Source organism: Sphaerodactylus townsendi, linkage group LG04 (assembly GCF_021028975.2).
Source record: "Sphaerodactylus townsendi isolate TG3544 linkage group LG04, MPM_Stown_v2.3, whole genome shotgun sequence".
In the NCBI taxonomy this organism is placed as follows: Eukaryota; Metazoa; Chordata; class Lepidosauria; order Squamata; family Sphaerodactylidae; genus Sphaerodactylus; species Sphaerodactylus townsendi.
The window spans coordinates 18,703,893-18,719,499 of record NC_059428.1 but is presented as its reverse complement, the minus strand read 5'-3'; the positions used below and the strand labels follow the sequence as shown (position 1 = coordinate 18,719,499).

General features: G+C 47.9%; 1 protein-coding gene across 1 annotated transcript in view; it reads right to left on the bottom strand.

The window, feature by feature from the left end:
• The window catches only part of MTNR1B (melatonin receptor 1B), a 62,929-nt gene that overhangs the window by 34,128 nt on the left and 13,194 nt on the right, over window positions 1-15,607 (bottom strand). The window contains 1 exon segment of the mRNA XM_048494027.1: window positions 6,889-7,335. Coding sequence (XP_048349984.1) covers window positions 6,889-7,335 — 447 coding nt within the window.

The window sequence follows — 15,607 nt, the reverse complement described above, 5'->3', positions numbered from 1 at the left end:
CAAAAAGATTACTCAATTTAATTATTCACAGAGTGTAGGACTTCCTGAATCTATTGCCCGAGCCCAAATCTATTGCCTATCAGTTTCATGGGGTTGATGTCACATGCTGAGTTACTATTTAGGAAGAACTTTCTGACTGTCAGGGCCGTTCGACAGTGGAATTCACTGCCTCGGAGAGGGGTGGAGCCTCCTTCTTTGGAGGTTTTGAAACAGAGGCTGGATGGATATGTGTCGGGAGTGTTTTGATTGTGTGTTCCTGCATGGGAAGGGGTTGGACTGGATGGCCCTGGTGGTCTCTTCCAACTCTATGATGATTCTATGATTTGCATGGAACAGTTTACTACATCTCCAAGGTTCTTCCTCTTGCTGTCACTCTCAGACTCCATCGGCTTATACCAGGGGTAGGGAACCTGCGGCTCTCCAGATGTTCAGGAACTACAATTCCCATCAGCCCCTACCAGCATGGCCAATTGGCCATGCTGACAGAGGCTGATGGGAATTGTAGTTCCTGAACATCTGGAGAGCCGCAGGTTCCCTACCCCTGGCTTATACCTAAAGCTAGGATATTTTTGGTTCCAGTGTGCATCAATTTTCGCTTCTGGTGCAGGCAAACAAACTGTGAGAAACACATGCTAAAGTGTCTCCCTTTGATTTCAGGAAGGGCCCATGATTCAGTGTAGAGCATAGGTGTCAAACTCGTGGCCCTCCAGATGTTATGGACTACAGTTCCCATCATCCCCTGCCAGCATCATGGGAACTGTAGTCCATAAAAGCTGGAGGACCGTGAGTTTGACAGCTGTGGTGTAGAGCATAGATGCCAAAGTTGCAGCCCTCCAGATGTTATGGACTACAGTTCCCATCATCCCCTGCCAGCATCATGCTGGCAGGGGATGATGGGAACTGTAGTCCATAACATCTGGAAGGCCTTGACACCTATGTAGAGCATCTACTTTGCACGCAGAAGGTCCCATGTTCAATTCCCAGCATCTCCAGATAAAAGGATCTAGAGGTGTGAAAAAATCTCCATCTAAAGCCCTGGGCAGCTGCTGCTAGTCAGAGCAGAAAACACTGACCTTAACAGTCAAATGGCCTGACTCAGGGCAAGAAACACCAACCAATATCACCCTGCTACAAAAATAACACAGCTCCATGTCACATGCAAGGGGTTTGTCAAACAATTAGAAAACCTGCCTCTTTAAATTTCACCCATCACACGCGGAATTGCATGAAGGACATCCATGGCTATAATTGCATTAGCAATGCATAACAGCGACGCAAGCAAAAAGATGTCCCCGGAAAAAACTCTAATGTCAATCCTTAGAAGTCCTCATAAACATTGAGAATTTATGGAGGAGAAGTAGAGCTATGGCTACTGATCTTGATCCTCCTTGATCTGAGATTGCAAATGCCTTAGCAGACCAGGTGCTCGGGAACAGCAGCAGCAGCAGAAGGCCATTGCTTTCACCTCCTGCAGGTGAGCTCCCAAAGGCACCTGGTGGGCCACTGCGAATAGCAGAGTGCTGAACTAGATGGACTCTGGTCTGATCCAGCAGGCTCGTTCTTATGTTTTTATGTTCTTATGAGAAGATGTATTCCGTGGCAGCGTGACTCAGTAGACCCTTGGCAGCATCCAAGTACAAGACAGCTCCATGTGTTCAGTTCGTCACAACTTTAGCTACATCACACCCTGCTGTTCCTCGGTTCAAGTTTTCCAGACGCTGATCAAGATGAGGCATTTCATGAACTTGTTTAACAATCCTAGATATAAGAAGGAGGGGGTCCCAATCCTGAGCTGCCAATCTGTGGGTCACACTTCCTGATAGATGGCTTCTCGGGATCATCAACCCCATATTGCCCCGTTAGGCCCCTCCGTTCTTCGGAGGAGGACCTCTTGGTGATCCCTGGCCCCAAAGCAGTCAGGATGGCCCCTGCAAGGGTCAGGGCTTGTACAGTCGTGGCCCCCACCTGGTGGAACAGGCTTCAGAGGGAGAGCAGGGCCCTTTGGGACCTGCAGAGTTTTTGCAGGACCTGCAAGACAGACCTGTTCCACCAGGCATTTGGCCAGTCTGGCCAAATACATCGTTGCCGTTTTATCTGGCCTCCTGTGGGCACAAGGGTGTGGAGGGGGGAGGGAAATGATGCAGTGGCGTAGGAGGTTAAGAGCTCATGTATCTAATCTGGAGGAACCGGGTTTGATTTCCAGCTCTGCCGCCTGAGCTGTGGAGGCTTATCTGGGGAATTCAGATTAGCCTGTACACTCCCACACACGCCAGCTGGGTGACCTTGGGCTAGTCACAGCTTCTCAGAGCTCTTTCAGCCCCACCTACCTCACAGGGTGTTTGCTGTGAGGGGGAAAGGGCAAGGAGATTGTAAGCCCCTTTGAGTCTCCTGCAGGAGAGAAAGGGGGGATATAAATCCAAACGCCTCCTCCTCCTCCTCCTCCTCCTCCTCCTCCTCCTCCTCCTCCTCCTCCTCTTCTTCTTCTTCTTCTTCTTCTTCTTCTTCTTCTTCTTCTTCTTCTTCTTGTGTTTTAAAGTGGTATTTTACATCATTGTTGTTCACTGCCCTGAGTCCCTTGGGGGAAGGCGGTCTATAAACCCAATAAAATAAATAATAATAATAATCTTAGGAAATTGTAGGAAGAATAAGATGGAAACACTTTTTTTTTGGTAGGTCTAACTCATCTCCAAACAAAAGGAAACACGTTTTATTAGTAACAGTGAGCATACATTTGGAATTAAAACTGAACTACAGAACAAATGTACTTAGGAGTAAGTCCTATTTAACTCAGTGAGATTTATTTCTGAGTAACGCCTTTGTAACTCTGCTCCTGTGTATATCTGTATTTCCATTAATCTGCTTCACGTGAACCCTTTCTCATTTCCCACTCTCCCAAAGAGTGAGCTGAGACCTGGATAGTGTGTTAAAGGAAATAATAACACAACCTGATCTCCTCTTCTGCAAAGATGGAACTTGACCAAGCAACAGCGCGAAGGAGGGGGATTCATTTTTATAATGTATACTATAGGTGCAAAAATCAGCCAGCGTGTTGGGCTGTAACTAGATAATTTCAAAGCTATTAGATTTTCATAGCTTGCAGTTAAAGTATTACAATCAAACGCGTGCCAGAGCAGAATCTGGGAATTTCATAGAATTACTTGCCAGTTAAAGGACTAACTACATAACTGGGTTTGATTCCCCACTCCTCCCCCTGAGCGGCAGAGGTTTATGTTGCTTTATGTACCATCTGCTTACTTGAACATCAGCTGGTCCCCTCCCGGGTTATAATGCCGGATACCATCTATTTAGTTAATTATGGATGGGTTATTACTGCTAGTGTTTTTAATTGTATTGTATTTATTGTTTTAATTGGGATTATTCGATTTGTGTCTTTTTAATTACATTGTATTGGTTGTCATGTCTGTACACTGCCCTGTGCCATTTGGGGGGTAGGGCAGTTTATAAAACCGAATAAATAAATAAATAAATAATCTGCTGAACCAGATGTGTTTCCGCACTCCTACATTCCTGCTGGATGACCTTAGGCTAGTCACAGTTCTTCGGAACTCTCTCAGCCCCACCTACCTCACAAGGTGTCTTTTGTGGGGAGAGGAAGGGAAAGGAGCTTGTAGACCACCTTGAGTCTCCTTACAGGAGAGAAAAGTGGGATATAAATCCAAGCTCCTCCTCCTCCTCCTCTTCTTCTACATAGGCTTGAGAAAGTGCCAAAGCAGTACAGCTGATCATCCAAAAGACAAAAGTAATTACTGGAGAATTACTCAGCTTTAGGAGAAACAATGGAGAAATTAAAATAGTTGAAGACTTCCTATTACTTGACTCCAGCATCAATTAAAAGGGAGACTGCAACCAATAAATCAAAAAGAGATTGAAACTGAGAAGGACAGCCAAAAAAGCTAGAAAAGATACTTAAGGGTGAGGATATGTCACTGGCAAGATCAAGTTAATTCATGCAACAGGATTTCCTGTTACTATGTATAGGTGTGAAAGCTAGACCTGGGAAAAAACTGCAGGAAGGAAGTAGATTCCTTTGAAATTTGGTGTTGGAAGAGTGTTAAGGATACCGTGGATGGAAAAAAGCAAACAAATAAGTGAATTCTAGGTCAAGTCAAGTTTGAAATGGCCTAAGAAGTTAAAATAACTAAACTGAGGCTGTTGTACTTAGGTCACATGAGAAGACAAGAGCAGAAGCGTAGCAAGGGGGAAACACGCCCGGTGTCCTCCGCCCCTGCCATGCCAACATCCGCCCCTGTCCCTCTCCCACCACGCCCCAGAATGCCCCCACCACGCCCCCACAGGGGCATGCGCCTGGTACGTTGAACACACCCCTGTCCCCTTGGAGCTACGCCTCTGGACAAGAGTCACTGGAAAAGACAATAATGATGGGAAAAGTTGAAAGGCAACAGGAAAAGAGGAAGGCCCAACATGAGATGGATTGACTCAATCAAGGAAGCCATGACCCTCAGTTTGCAAGATGTGAACAAGACTGTTCACAACAGGATGTTCGGATGGGCATTGATTTATAGGGTCACCAAGAGTCGCAAGTAACTTGACAGCACTTAATACATAGCTCGTTGCCTTGAGCTGGATAGTCCCAAGCTAGCCTGATCTTGTCAGATCTCAGAAACTAAACAGGGTCAGCCCTGACTAATAGTTGGATGGGCAACCTCCACAAAATACCAACATCGTGACATGGAGGCAGGCAATGGCAAACCACCTCTGAACTTCTCTCACTTTGAAAGCTCTATAGGATCATCATACATCAGATGTGACAAGACAGCACATAAAAACAACAACCTAGGCTGGTACCCAGATCTGGAATAGTGTAGAACAGGGGTGTCCAACTCTGGTGCTTCAGATGTTTATGGACTACAGTTCGCATCAGCCCTTTGCTGGCATGGCCAACTGGCCATGTCAGCAGGGGCTGATGCGGATTGTAGTCCATAAACATCTGAAGTGCCAGACTTGAACACCTCTGGTGTAGAAGTTGAGGTAGAGTGAAGGAGGGATGTAAAACCATGATACATCTGGCAAGAGGAAAATAGTTGGGCTGTACAAGGATTTCCATCATGAGTTACGAATAATTTCAAGGCTGAATAATTTCAAGGAGCAGCAGTGGCATAGTGGCTAAGAGCAGTGGCTAAGAGCAGGTGCACTCTGAACTGGAGGAACCGGGTTTGATTCCCAGCTCTGCCGCTTGAGTTGTGGAGGCTTATCTGGGGAATTCAGATTAGCCTGTGCACTCCCACACACGCCAGCTGGGTGACCTTGGGCTAGTCACAGTTCTTTGGAGCTCTCTCAGCCCCACCTACCTCACAGGGTGTTTGTTGTGAGGGGGGAAGGGCAAGGAGATTGTAAGCCCCTTTGAGTCTCCTACAGGAGAGAAAGGGGGGATATAAATCCAAACTCTTCCTCTTCTGAATGGAGATTCTCGGCATATTTGGGAGATTCTGTGCTTCAGATCTGGTGGATGAAAGTCTTGGCAAAGCTTTCCAGTGCTCTGAAACATGTTTTCAATGAAGTTCTAAACAGTGATAATATGGCACATGATGCTGTTGGGCATGGAGAGGGCATGTTAATCTGTACCAAATAGCTGAAATCTCAGTCAATTTGAGCATTAATGACCTGTGGGACAGAAGTTACAGGTTCCAAACATGCTTGAATCTGACAGCCTCGCATTTCAGAGATTACCCATTTGGAGCATCCCATCTGTTTGGCACTGAATAATAGGATAGTTTTAAGCAGGGGCATGAGGTGGAAGAGCTTTCATGATAAGGGTTTTTTTTTTAGCATCCTGTTTGTGAGATCCTCCCACTATACAGACCATCCTGTTACCACCCATATCTTTCTCATTTATTGAATGTATTTATACCACACTTTTCTTCCCAATGGGAACCCAGGGTGGCTTACGTTACTCTCCTCCCCTCCATTTTATCCTCACAACAACCCTGCGAGGCCAGTCAGGCTGAGAGAGGGCAAGTGACCCAAGGTCACGCAGCAAGACTGCAAAGAGCTGAGGCAGTGATGGAAAATTGGAAACCCCATAACTGGTGGGGGCATGACTTTCCCAACCACACAACCAAACTAGCAAAGTCAAGACCAGCTTTCTTGAAACATGCACGCAATACACACCCAAAGGCTACGATCTGATGGAAATTTTCCTCAAAGTAAACCCACTGACTCAAATGGGGCTTTAATGGGGTCCTATCTACAGAAAATGGTGCCCAGGACAAGCTCTCAAACTGTGCCCCCCCCCCAAAAAAAAACTCTTGCAATTGGCAGAGTTATGCCCCTGTTGATACACCCCACAACTGCATTAGCCTTTGTTGTTGTTGCTGCTGCATTTGTTTCCTGCACACAGATTTTGGCAGCAGATGTTGTGCAGCCAATTTCTGGGCACTGTAATATAAAGGGAGGAGAGCGAGAGATCTTGTCCAAGATTTTGTGCAAGTTGATCAGCTACAAACCTGTCTATGTTTCCATTCGTGCAGCGCTGGCTCCGAGCCAGTGTTTTGCAGAAGTAAGTGTGGGCATGCAGACTGACTGTAAAATATGCCGACTGTCCCTCCCACATTGCAACTGCCGTAACATGGAGCAGAGGCTAAGAACAGCGGGCTCTGATCTGGAGGACCGGGTCTGTTTCCCCTCTCCTCCACGTGAAGCCTTCTGGGTGACCTTGGGCCAGTCACAGCTCTCTCTGAACTTTCTCACCAGCACCGCCACTCCCTGCCCCCTTCACAGGAATGCCTGTTCTGGGGAGAGGGAGGGAAGAAGTTTGTCAGCAGCTTTTGGGACCCCTGAAAGGTTGAGACAAGCGGGGTATAAATCCGAACTCTTCCTCCGCTGCTATTCCCCCCCCTCCGGCCCCACCTGAATTCCGGAGCTTGCGGTTCTTGGACACCGAGATGACCACCAGCAGGTTGCCCACGATGTCCACCACGGTGGTGAAGATCAGCACGCTGGACAGCGTCGCCACCAGCCAGCCCGGCCGCGGGGGCGCCTCCCCGCCGCTCGACCCCTCCGCCGCCGCCGCCTCCTGGGGCTCCCCTCTCGGGGGGAAGCCGAAGCCCCCCGGCCGGCCGGCCAGCCCGCAGCAGTTCCTCAGCGACCCATTCTCCAGCATCTCGGACCCCCGCGCCTCCCCCCCGCGCCCCCCGCCCCGCATGGAAAGGGGCGCCCCCCGGGAGCGAGCGAGCCCCCCAATCCGCGCCCCTCGCCCGGGCTCGCTGCCTCCGCCGACTGAGCGGCGCCGGGGAGCGGGGAGGCTTTTAACCGGCTGCTTCCCACGTGGCGCCCCGCCTCCTCCCAGTTTTGTGACTGGGGGCAGTGTGGGGGGGACAGGAATCCCTGCTGGGGGCCATGCAAGCGAAGGGAGGCGGGGCTTCAGGGCACCGTCCCTTTGCCATCGCCCCCCCCCCCGATCCCTGTAAGGGAGAGAAGGGAGGGCTCCTGGCGCAAAGCCCCGCCCCCGCCCCCAGGACCCCGCCCCTTCCCTCCTGTCTCTTTGGCGGGGGTCTTCCCAAAGGACTGCACTTGTTCCGTGAGAAAGGGGACGGGCTCCCCGCTGTCAGTCTTGGAAGGGGGGGCAGCCAGCCGGTGGGGGAACCGCGGGGGGGGGGGGGTGCTAGGCGAGTGCACGTGGGAACGCGCCCCCTCCTCGGAATGACATGTTAATTACTCAGTCCGGGAAAGAAGGGGAAGGGAAGACGCCCAGCAGGAGCGAGGGGTGTTTGGTTTGCTTACACAGGCTCTTCTTAAGTACCACTGGGAGCTTAACAGGCACAGTGATCTTAAAGCATCTTTTAAAGGCTGTAAGAAAGTGAGGAGGGAAATGGGTGACATTGGCTGGATTCTTGCACCAGCGGACGCAAGGGAAATGCCATCTTAGGTCTCACAGACTTTCCCAAACTGTCTACGGCAGAAGAACCCTACTGGATTGGACCAAATCTCTGTTTCCGCCAGTATCTTTTTTCCTACATGGGCCAAGAAGGCTCCCCTCCTGTTTGGCACTCAGCAACTGACATTCAGAGATAAACTGCCTTTGATACTGGAGGTTCCATTTTGCTATGGTAGAATTTGTCATCTCCTCTTCCTTTAAGTCCATCTAAGGCAAGCACCCCCCCCCCCCGCCTCCACTTTCTCTGATGGCAGCAAATTCCAGAAAACAGATCATTTACATTTTTGTTAGATGGGACAGTGAGAGGCAGGGGTCTGGTCGCCCCCTTTTTTAATGGGAAAAGTTGGTGTGAGCAACCAGGGTGGCAGTGCCAGGGAGGAAGGGGGGGGGTCACCTTCAGCCACTCAGGTATTTCCCACTCAGGGCAACACTCGAATTCTATTTATTTTCCCCTGATGGGTCAATGGCGGCCTTGGGAGAAAATGGTGGGGGGGCCAGACTCCCCAACGTGGGGGCCTCAAGGTGTCTACCAATACTTCCCTTGGTGCCTGCTAAACTTTTCAGAAAGTGGGCGGGAACATTGCAAAGCATGGCTTGTCATTGGCTGCCTGCATTAAAATGAAAGGGATTCTTCACAGCTCAATACTAGTCTCAGCCACTAGAGGCGCAGGAGGGCTTTCTTTCACCAGAGTTCCAGTCTCCTTTTTATTTCCCGATCTCTTTCTCGCTCCCCACCTCTCCTTCATTTCTTTTTATTCCTTGACTGCAATTTTCTTTTCATTTTTTTTTGCAAACAGAAGAAGAAGGAGAAGTAGTTTGGATTTATATCCCCCCTTTCTCACCTGTAAGGAGACTCAAAGGGGCTTACAAACTCCTTTCCCTTCCCCCTTCACAACAAACACCCTGTGAGGTGGGTGGGGCTGAGAGAGCATCGAAGAACTGTGACTACCCCAAGGTAACCCAGCTAGCATATATTGGAATGCACAAACTAATCTAGTTCACCAAATAAGCCTCCACAGCTCAAGTGACAGAGCGGAGAATCAAACCCAGTTATCCAGATTAGAATGCACCTGCTGTTAACCACTACTCCACACTGGCTCTCTCCTGGTGCAGGTTTTAGGTTTGGGCTTGCCTGCTTCTGGCAGCAGTTTGGGGCTGGTGCCCCCCACCATCTCCAAAAGAGTCCACAGGTTCATAAAGGGTGGGGACTTCTGATGTGGGGGAAAATGCCAATTATTTTAAAAAGATGTACTGTGAATCTATTTCCCCCAGGACTTTAACCTCAACCAGATTGCCTCCAGAGAACTGTAGCACGGCGTGTGAGCTGTACCCACATATTTTCTCTCAAGGAGCCTTTTTGGGACGCTAAATTGTACGATGGTTTAGAAATTGCCACGTATGCTAGTTCATGAATTTTCAGATAATCTCTTGAGATTTGGTAATGGTGCTGTAAAATCTGACAGACAGGAATATAATTCTTCCAACTGTAACCCACTGTGATACGGATGTGGTTACGTCAACGGGTTGTTAGATCAACCTAAGAATGATTCTGTCGATGCGATGAATAGAGAACTCCTTGACAGAAAGACCAGGCATTGCAAGTGCTCTGCAAGCTGGTGGATGAGGACCAAAGTGTAAACCACCCAACTGAATTTGGAAGTATCGGGATTACGACAACATATGCTGAAGTTCAAAATGGGTGGCCCCGTTATGTGTTTGCAAAATGTAAATCCACCAACACTGAGCAATGGAAATAGATTGCTGGCAGAGCAGCTTTTTAGCTGCGTTATGGAAGCAACAATAATTATAGGCCATGCCGCAGGACAGGGTGTATTTATTCCAAGAATGCCTATAATGCCTACAGACTTTCCATTTTAAGAGGCTTCGCTTTCCCACCCCATTAAGTTTTGCAGTGAGCATCAGTAAAGTACAGGGACAGTTATTAGAAATAGCTGGCCTTGATCTGCAAAACCCATCCTTTGTACACGGCCAATTTGGCATAAGATACTCAACAGCTGGAGATGGGGGAAAAACCCATTAATTTTGGCTTCTCTCATGGTAGAACTAAATCCCCGCCTGGATAGCTCAGGCTAGCCTGATCTTGCCAGATTTCAGAAGCTAAGCAGCACTGGTTCTGGATAGTACCTCAGTGGGAGACTACCAAGGAATATCTGCCTATCGGAGTGAGGTGGACCGATTGCTCTCATGGTGCAGGGAAAATAACCTGGTTCTTAATACTAACAAGACAAAGGAGCTTATAGTGGACTATAGAAGGAGCAGCTCAGAAATTCAGCCCTTGACTATAAATGGAGATCAAGTAGAGCGGGTGGCTAGTTTTAAATTTCTGGGCGTTATGATTAAAGAGGACTTGACCTGGGGTGTACAGACTGCCGTGGTGGTTAAGAAGGCCCAGCAAAGACTGTACTATCTGAGACTGTTAAGGAAACAACAACTGAATGGAAAACTCCTGGTGTCCTTTTACCGCTGTGCTATAGAGAAAGTGTCTTTTAACCTACTGCATCTGTGTATATGGTTCTCCCAGTTGCCCAGTGGCAGATAGGAAGGCGCATCCAAAGGGTGATCCCGCACTACTGCACAGAGGATTATACGGCTGCCCCTCTCCCTCCTTGGAAGAACTCTATAATTCCCGAAGAGCCTCAAAAGAAAGCCCAAAATATTCTGAGAGACCCGTCTCATCCAGCACACTCTTTTTGAACTGTTACCATCCGGCAGACGATACAGGTCTATCAAAACTAGGACAAAGAGGCTTAGAGACAGCTTCTACTCTAGAGCTGTGGCTATGCTTAACTCCATGGCTTCGTGTTGATGTGTTTGGGGCTGTGTAGGGATGGGTGGAGGAAGGGGAAAGTGAGGATGGGGTATGAGTCTGAAATTGTGTGCATCGAGGAATGCTGCTGTAAATTTCGTTGTGCGTGCACAATGACAATAAATGCTTCTGCTTATCAGGGTTGTTATGCAGAGGGAGGCAATGGCAGAAGACCTCTGCATGTCTCTTGCATTGAAAACCCCACCAGGAAGAAGAAAAGTTTGGATTTAGTCTCTCCTGTAAGGAGACTCAAGGCGGCTTACAAACTCTCTCCCTTCCTCTCCCCACCACAAACACTAAGTGAAGTAGGTGGGGCTGAGATAGTTCATAGAGAACTGTGACTAGCAACCGTACTAACATCGTTTTCTGAGAGACAGTATAGCTCATAATCTACAGCAGGGTTATTATGCTGTTCCATGAAGACTGGAGATGCTGAGGACTGAGCCAGGACCTTCTGTATGTTGAGCAGATGCTGAGCCCCTTCTAAACAAGACGTATTAACAGTTTGCTGGGAAAGAATTGTGTGTGGGGTCACAGAAGAGCTCTTCCTATGAGCAGAAGGAGCCAGAACCATCCTTTGGATCCGATCCAATGTTTGCAAGCTGTGAAAAATAGAGACAGTCGATATGTCAATACTGTATCCTTCTTTAGGATTACCGGGTGCTCTGCATGTAAAAGATTGCATTTGTAACCAGTGCTATGCCAGATCATGCTGTATGCGTAACATACCGTGTTTCCCCGAAAATAAGACAGTGTCTTATATTAATTTTTGCTCCCAAAGATGCGCTATGTCTTATTTTCAGGGGATGTCTTATTTTTCTGTGTTCTGTTTGTCGGGCATGCTTCCAAACAAAAAACTTTGCTATGTCTTACTTTTGGGGGATGCCTTATATTTCGCACTTCAGCAAAACCTCTACTACGTCTTATTTTCCAGGGATGTCTTATATTCGGGGAAATAGGGTAGCAATTAAGAAACGGAGCCAGAAATCAGAAGGTTCCTGGTTCAAAACTATCCTGTTCCGTTAATGTATTTCCTGGCCTCGGTCATCATTCTCCCTCAGCTTCAGTCTCTCTCTCCCCTTCCCCCCTCCCATCAGCAATGAGGGATAAAATGTGGCCAACCTTACAGGGTTGATGGAAGAAATATGGCACTGGAGTACAGAGAGACTTAGGGAGCTGGGGATGTTTAGTTTGGTGAAGAGAAGGTTAAGAGGTGACATGATAGCCATGTTTCGATATTTGAAGGGATGTCATGTTGGTGAGGGAGCAGGCTTGTTTTCTGCTGCTCCAGAGACTAGGAGTAATGGGTTCAAGGCAGTGGTGGGATCCTAAAATTTTAGTAACAGGTTCCCATGGTGGTGGGATTCAAACAGTGGGGTAGCACCAATGGGGCTGGGCGGGGCACGATGGGGGCATGGCCAGGCATTCCGGGGGCGGGGCATTAATAATTTCTCTGTTACTGTAAAAAACTCTTACTGTAAAAAAAAGTTCCTAATTTCCAGCTGGTATCTTTCTGTCCATAATTTAAATGCATTATAGCAAGTCCTATCGTCTACTGCCAACAGAAACAACTACTTCTCCTCTAATTGACTGCCTGTCAAATACTTAATACTTTCAAATACTTAATTTTGTTTCTAGAAATCAAAAGAAGGATACTTTCCTTAAACAAGGAACTTTACCATGTTTCTAAAACATGTTTTTAAAACAGCCCAACAGGGAGAATGATCCCGTTTTCTACCTTCGCTAACCAGCCACATAGGAAACAACAGGACTTTATGATTTTTGGACCTAATGGAATTTCTAACGGAAAAGCAGACCCAATTAGTAACCCCCTCTCGGCACACAGAAATAATTAGTAACCCACTCTGGGGAACTGGTGAGAACCTGCTGGATCCCACCTCTGGTTCAAGGTGAAGGAAAAGAGATTCCACCTAAACATCAGGAAGAACTTCCTGACAGTCAGGGCTGTTCGACAGTGGAATGCACTACCTCAGAGTGTGGTGGAGTCTCCTTCTTTGGAGGTTTTTAAACAGAAGCTGGATGGCCATCTGCCAGGAGTGCTTTGATGGTGTGTTCCTGCATTGCAGGAGGGTTGGACTGGATGGCCCTTGGGGTCTCTTTCCAACTCTATGATTCTATGATTCTACAGGGAATGTGCTTTCAATGCTCAAAAAGAACAAACAAATTTTATAATATTAAAGAGACGCCACTGGGTTCAGTCTCTGGCATCGCCAGAGGGTTTTTTTAAAGGCGCAAGTGTGGTAGCTTCATGCATCTAGAGGCAAACATACAAAAATTGCAGCAGGTTTCTTGTGACCCATGAGTAGAATTTAGCTTCAGGGAAGCTGATGTGATTGCATCTCAGTGTCCATGTGAGTAGTAAAAATGGTGGAGGCGGGCCCTGGTTGTTTCCTGGGGCTATTTGGGAGACTTGCTAATGCAAAAGGGCAGAGGTGTAGGGCCTATAGGTCTGGGTGCATGCCACCAAGCCCCCCCCCCGCCTCAATGTAGGCTGCCTTTGGGGCAAAAGCCGGCCAGCAGGGAGGCCATGGGCAGGGCTCAGGGTATGGCCCTGCCCCCAAGCCCCGCCCCCGAGCACAGGGGTGTGTGGCGGTGGGGGGCACCCAGAGAAGGAGTTGTCTCTGGGATCCATTTCCCCCCGAAACGCCTGCAAGAGGGTATTTGCCCCACAGTTACCGTGTTTCCCCGAAAATAAGACAGTGTCTTATATTAATTTTTGCTCCCAAAGATGCGCTACGTCTTATTTTCAGGGGATGTCTTATTTTTCTGTGTTCTGTTCGTTGGGCATGCTTCCAAACAAAAACTTTGCTACGTCTCACTTTCGGGGGATGCCTTATATTTCGCACTTCAGCAAAACCTTTACTACGTCTTCTTTTCAGGGGATGTCTTATATTCAGGGAAACAGGGTATTAATCTTCAAGGAATATTGTTAATTTCAACCTCTGTGTTTACATGATTCAATGGTCCAAGAAATCTCAGTCTATGATCTCTCTCATTGAGCAAAACGGGACCTAGAACTGGGGAAGGGTGTATGCAGATCCATTTTCATTCCTCCCCCCTCTCCTAAAAGACGCCAGACACAGTTGTCAGGTAATTTTATGGACGCTTGGGAGATCGTGTTCCAAATGTGTTCCAGATCGTGTTCCAAATATTCCAAATTTCATAGCAGTTGGCAGATCGTGTTCCAAATATTTCATGGCACTTGGCAGATCGTGTTCCAAATATTCTCCCCTGCTTGAATCCTCTGTCAATTTCTCGTAATGAATCTCAGTCAGGTAAAAGCAGGCCTTCCAAGGAAGGAGGTTAATTGGATGCTCCGAGAGAGAGGTAAACCGGCTTTTTCCTACTGGTAAAAGTAGATTGGAACAGGAAGGAGAGTGCGCCCCCTGTTGGTCAAAGAGGCAGAGGAGCGGCATCAGGAAATAATTGTGCCATGAGCCTCATCATCAAAATGAGGGCTGGGGAACCAAGCCTTGGCCCATCGGGGCTAGGGTGATATTGGGTCAAAGGCAAAAACCAAGCCAGGATTTATCTATTGTGCAGCAAGAGGAAGGAAGCATCCGTACAACTGACCAGTGGGAGCCTCAAAGCAGTAACAGTGTAACACCCCATGTTTGTGGCAACCCCATACAATTTTCAAGTCAAGAGGCAAGAGATCTGCCTCTGTTTAGTGATCTTGAACCTCCTCTGTGGTCTTCTATCTAAGTACTAACCAGGGCTGATCCCGCTTAACTTCTGTGACCTGATGAGATCAAACTAGCCTGGGCCATCCAAATCAGGGCAAGATCAGAGCTTAGTCACTTCTGAAGATATGATTTGATTTAAGGGTTGAGACCTTTAGCTAACCCTCCACAAACCTGTTGCACCACACATTTCCACTACTGGCTTTAAAATTATTAATGCCATAAAGATGATTATACTGTTCATGTTTTTGAAAGACAGTAGAATCCCTTCCGGTCTTTTTTCTCTGCACCAGCTTATGCTAGTCTGACGTGGTTTCTGATTCACTTCTTTCTGCTTGGAAGCAGTGGCATACCTAGGCAAACTGGAGCCCTGGGAAAAACCTGAGTTTGATGAGCCCCATGGGCTGAGCAGCCCAATTGCGGCACTCACCCTTCCTGGACGGCCCCAGCAGCCCAAGTTCACCGGAGGCAGAGCTCCCCTGACCTCCTGCTCTGCCTCTGGTGGCTTGTGGGCCACCATCCAGAGTGGGCGGGGCTTAGCCAGAGTGGGCAGGGCTTAGAAATCAGGCACCCCCACTTGACTAAAAATTTTGTGCCTTGGGCAACTGCCCACTTTGCCCAGTGGGTGGTATGCCTCTGCTTGGAAGGCCAAGAGCTAGATAGCAGAGCACATTTGCTTCAGAAGAAAGAGAAAAGAGGTCTACTGGGCACTATCCTCTTTACACCGCTCTTTAGTGAGGGAGGGGATTGTCTCCAGTGCATCCAGGTGGATACCTATCCTCTATGCTTTCGTTAGCATCTTAGTAGGTATCTATTCCCATATTTTTTTCTAGTCAACTGAGATGCTCAGATTGACGCTGATGTCATATATTTTGGTTTGATTGGCAGGCTGGCTTACCCTTGGGATCACGGGCCAAGTTTGAGGACTAATTTAGGAAGTCTTCAATCTCGCTACAATTTCCTGTGACATCCAAATCAGCAGCAAATTGTTGAGGGGAGGGGTTGCCAGTGCAAACTGAGATTTTTAAAACAGGTTTTGGAATTCAGATGCCTTCAGTTCCAGTATTTCAGCTAGCAGCAGGGCAGAGAAACATTTCAGAGGTCTTGAAGATTAGGGTGTTGTGGGTTTTCCGGGTTGCATGGCCGTGTTCCAGTAGCATT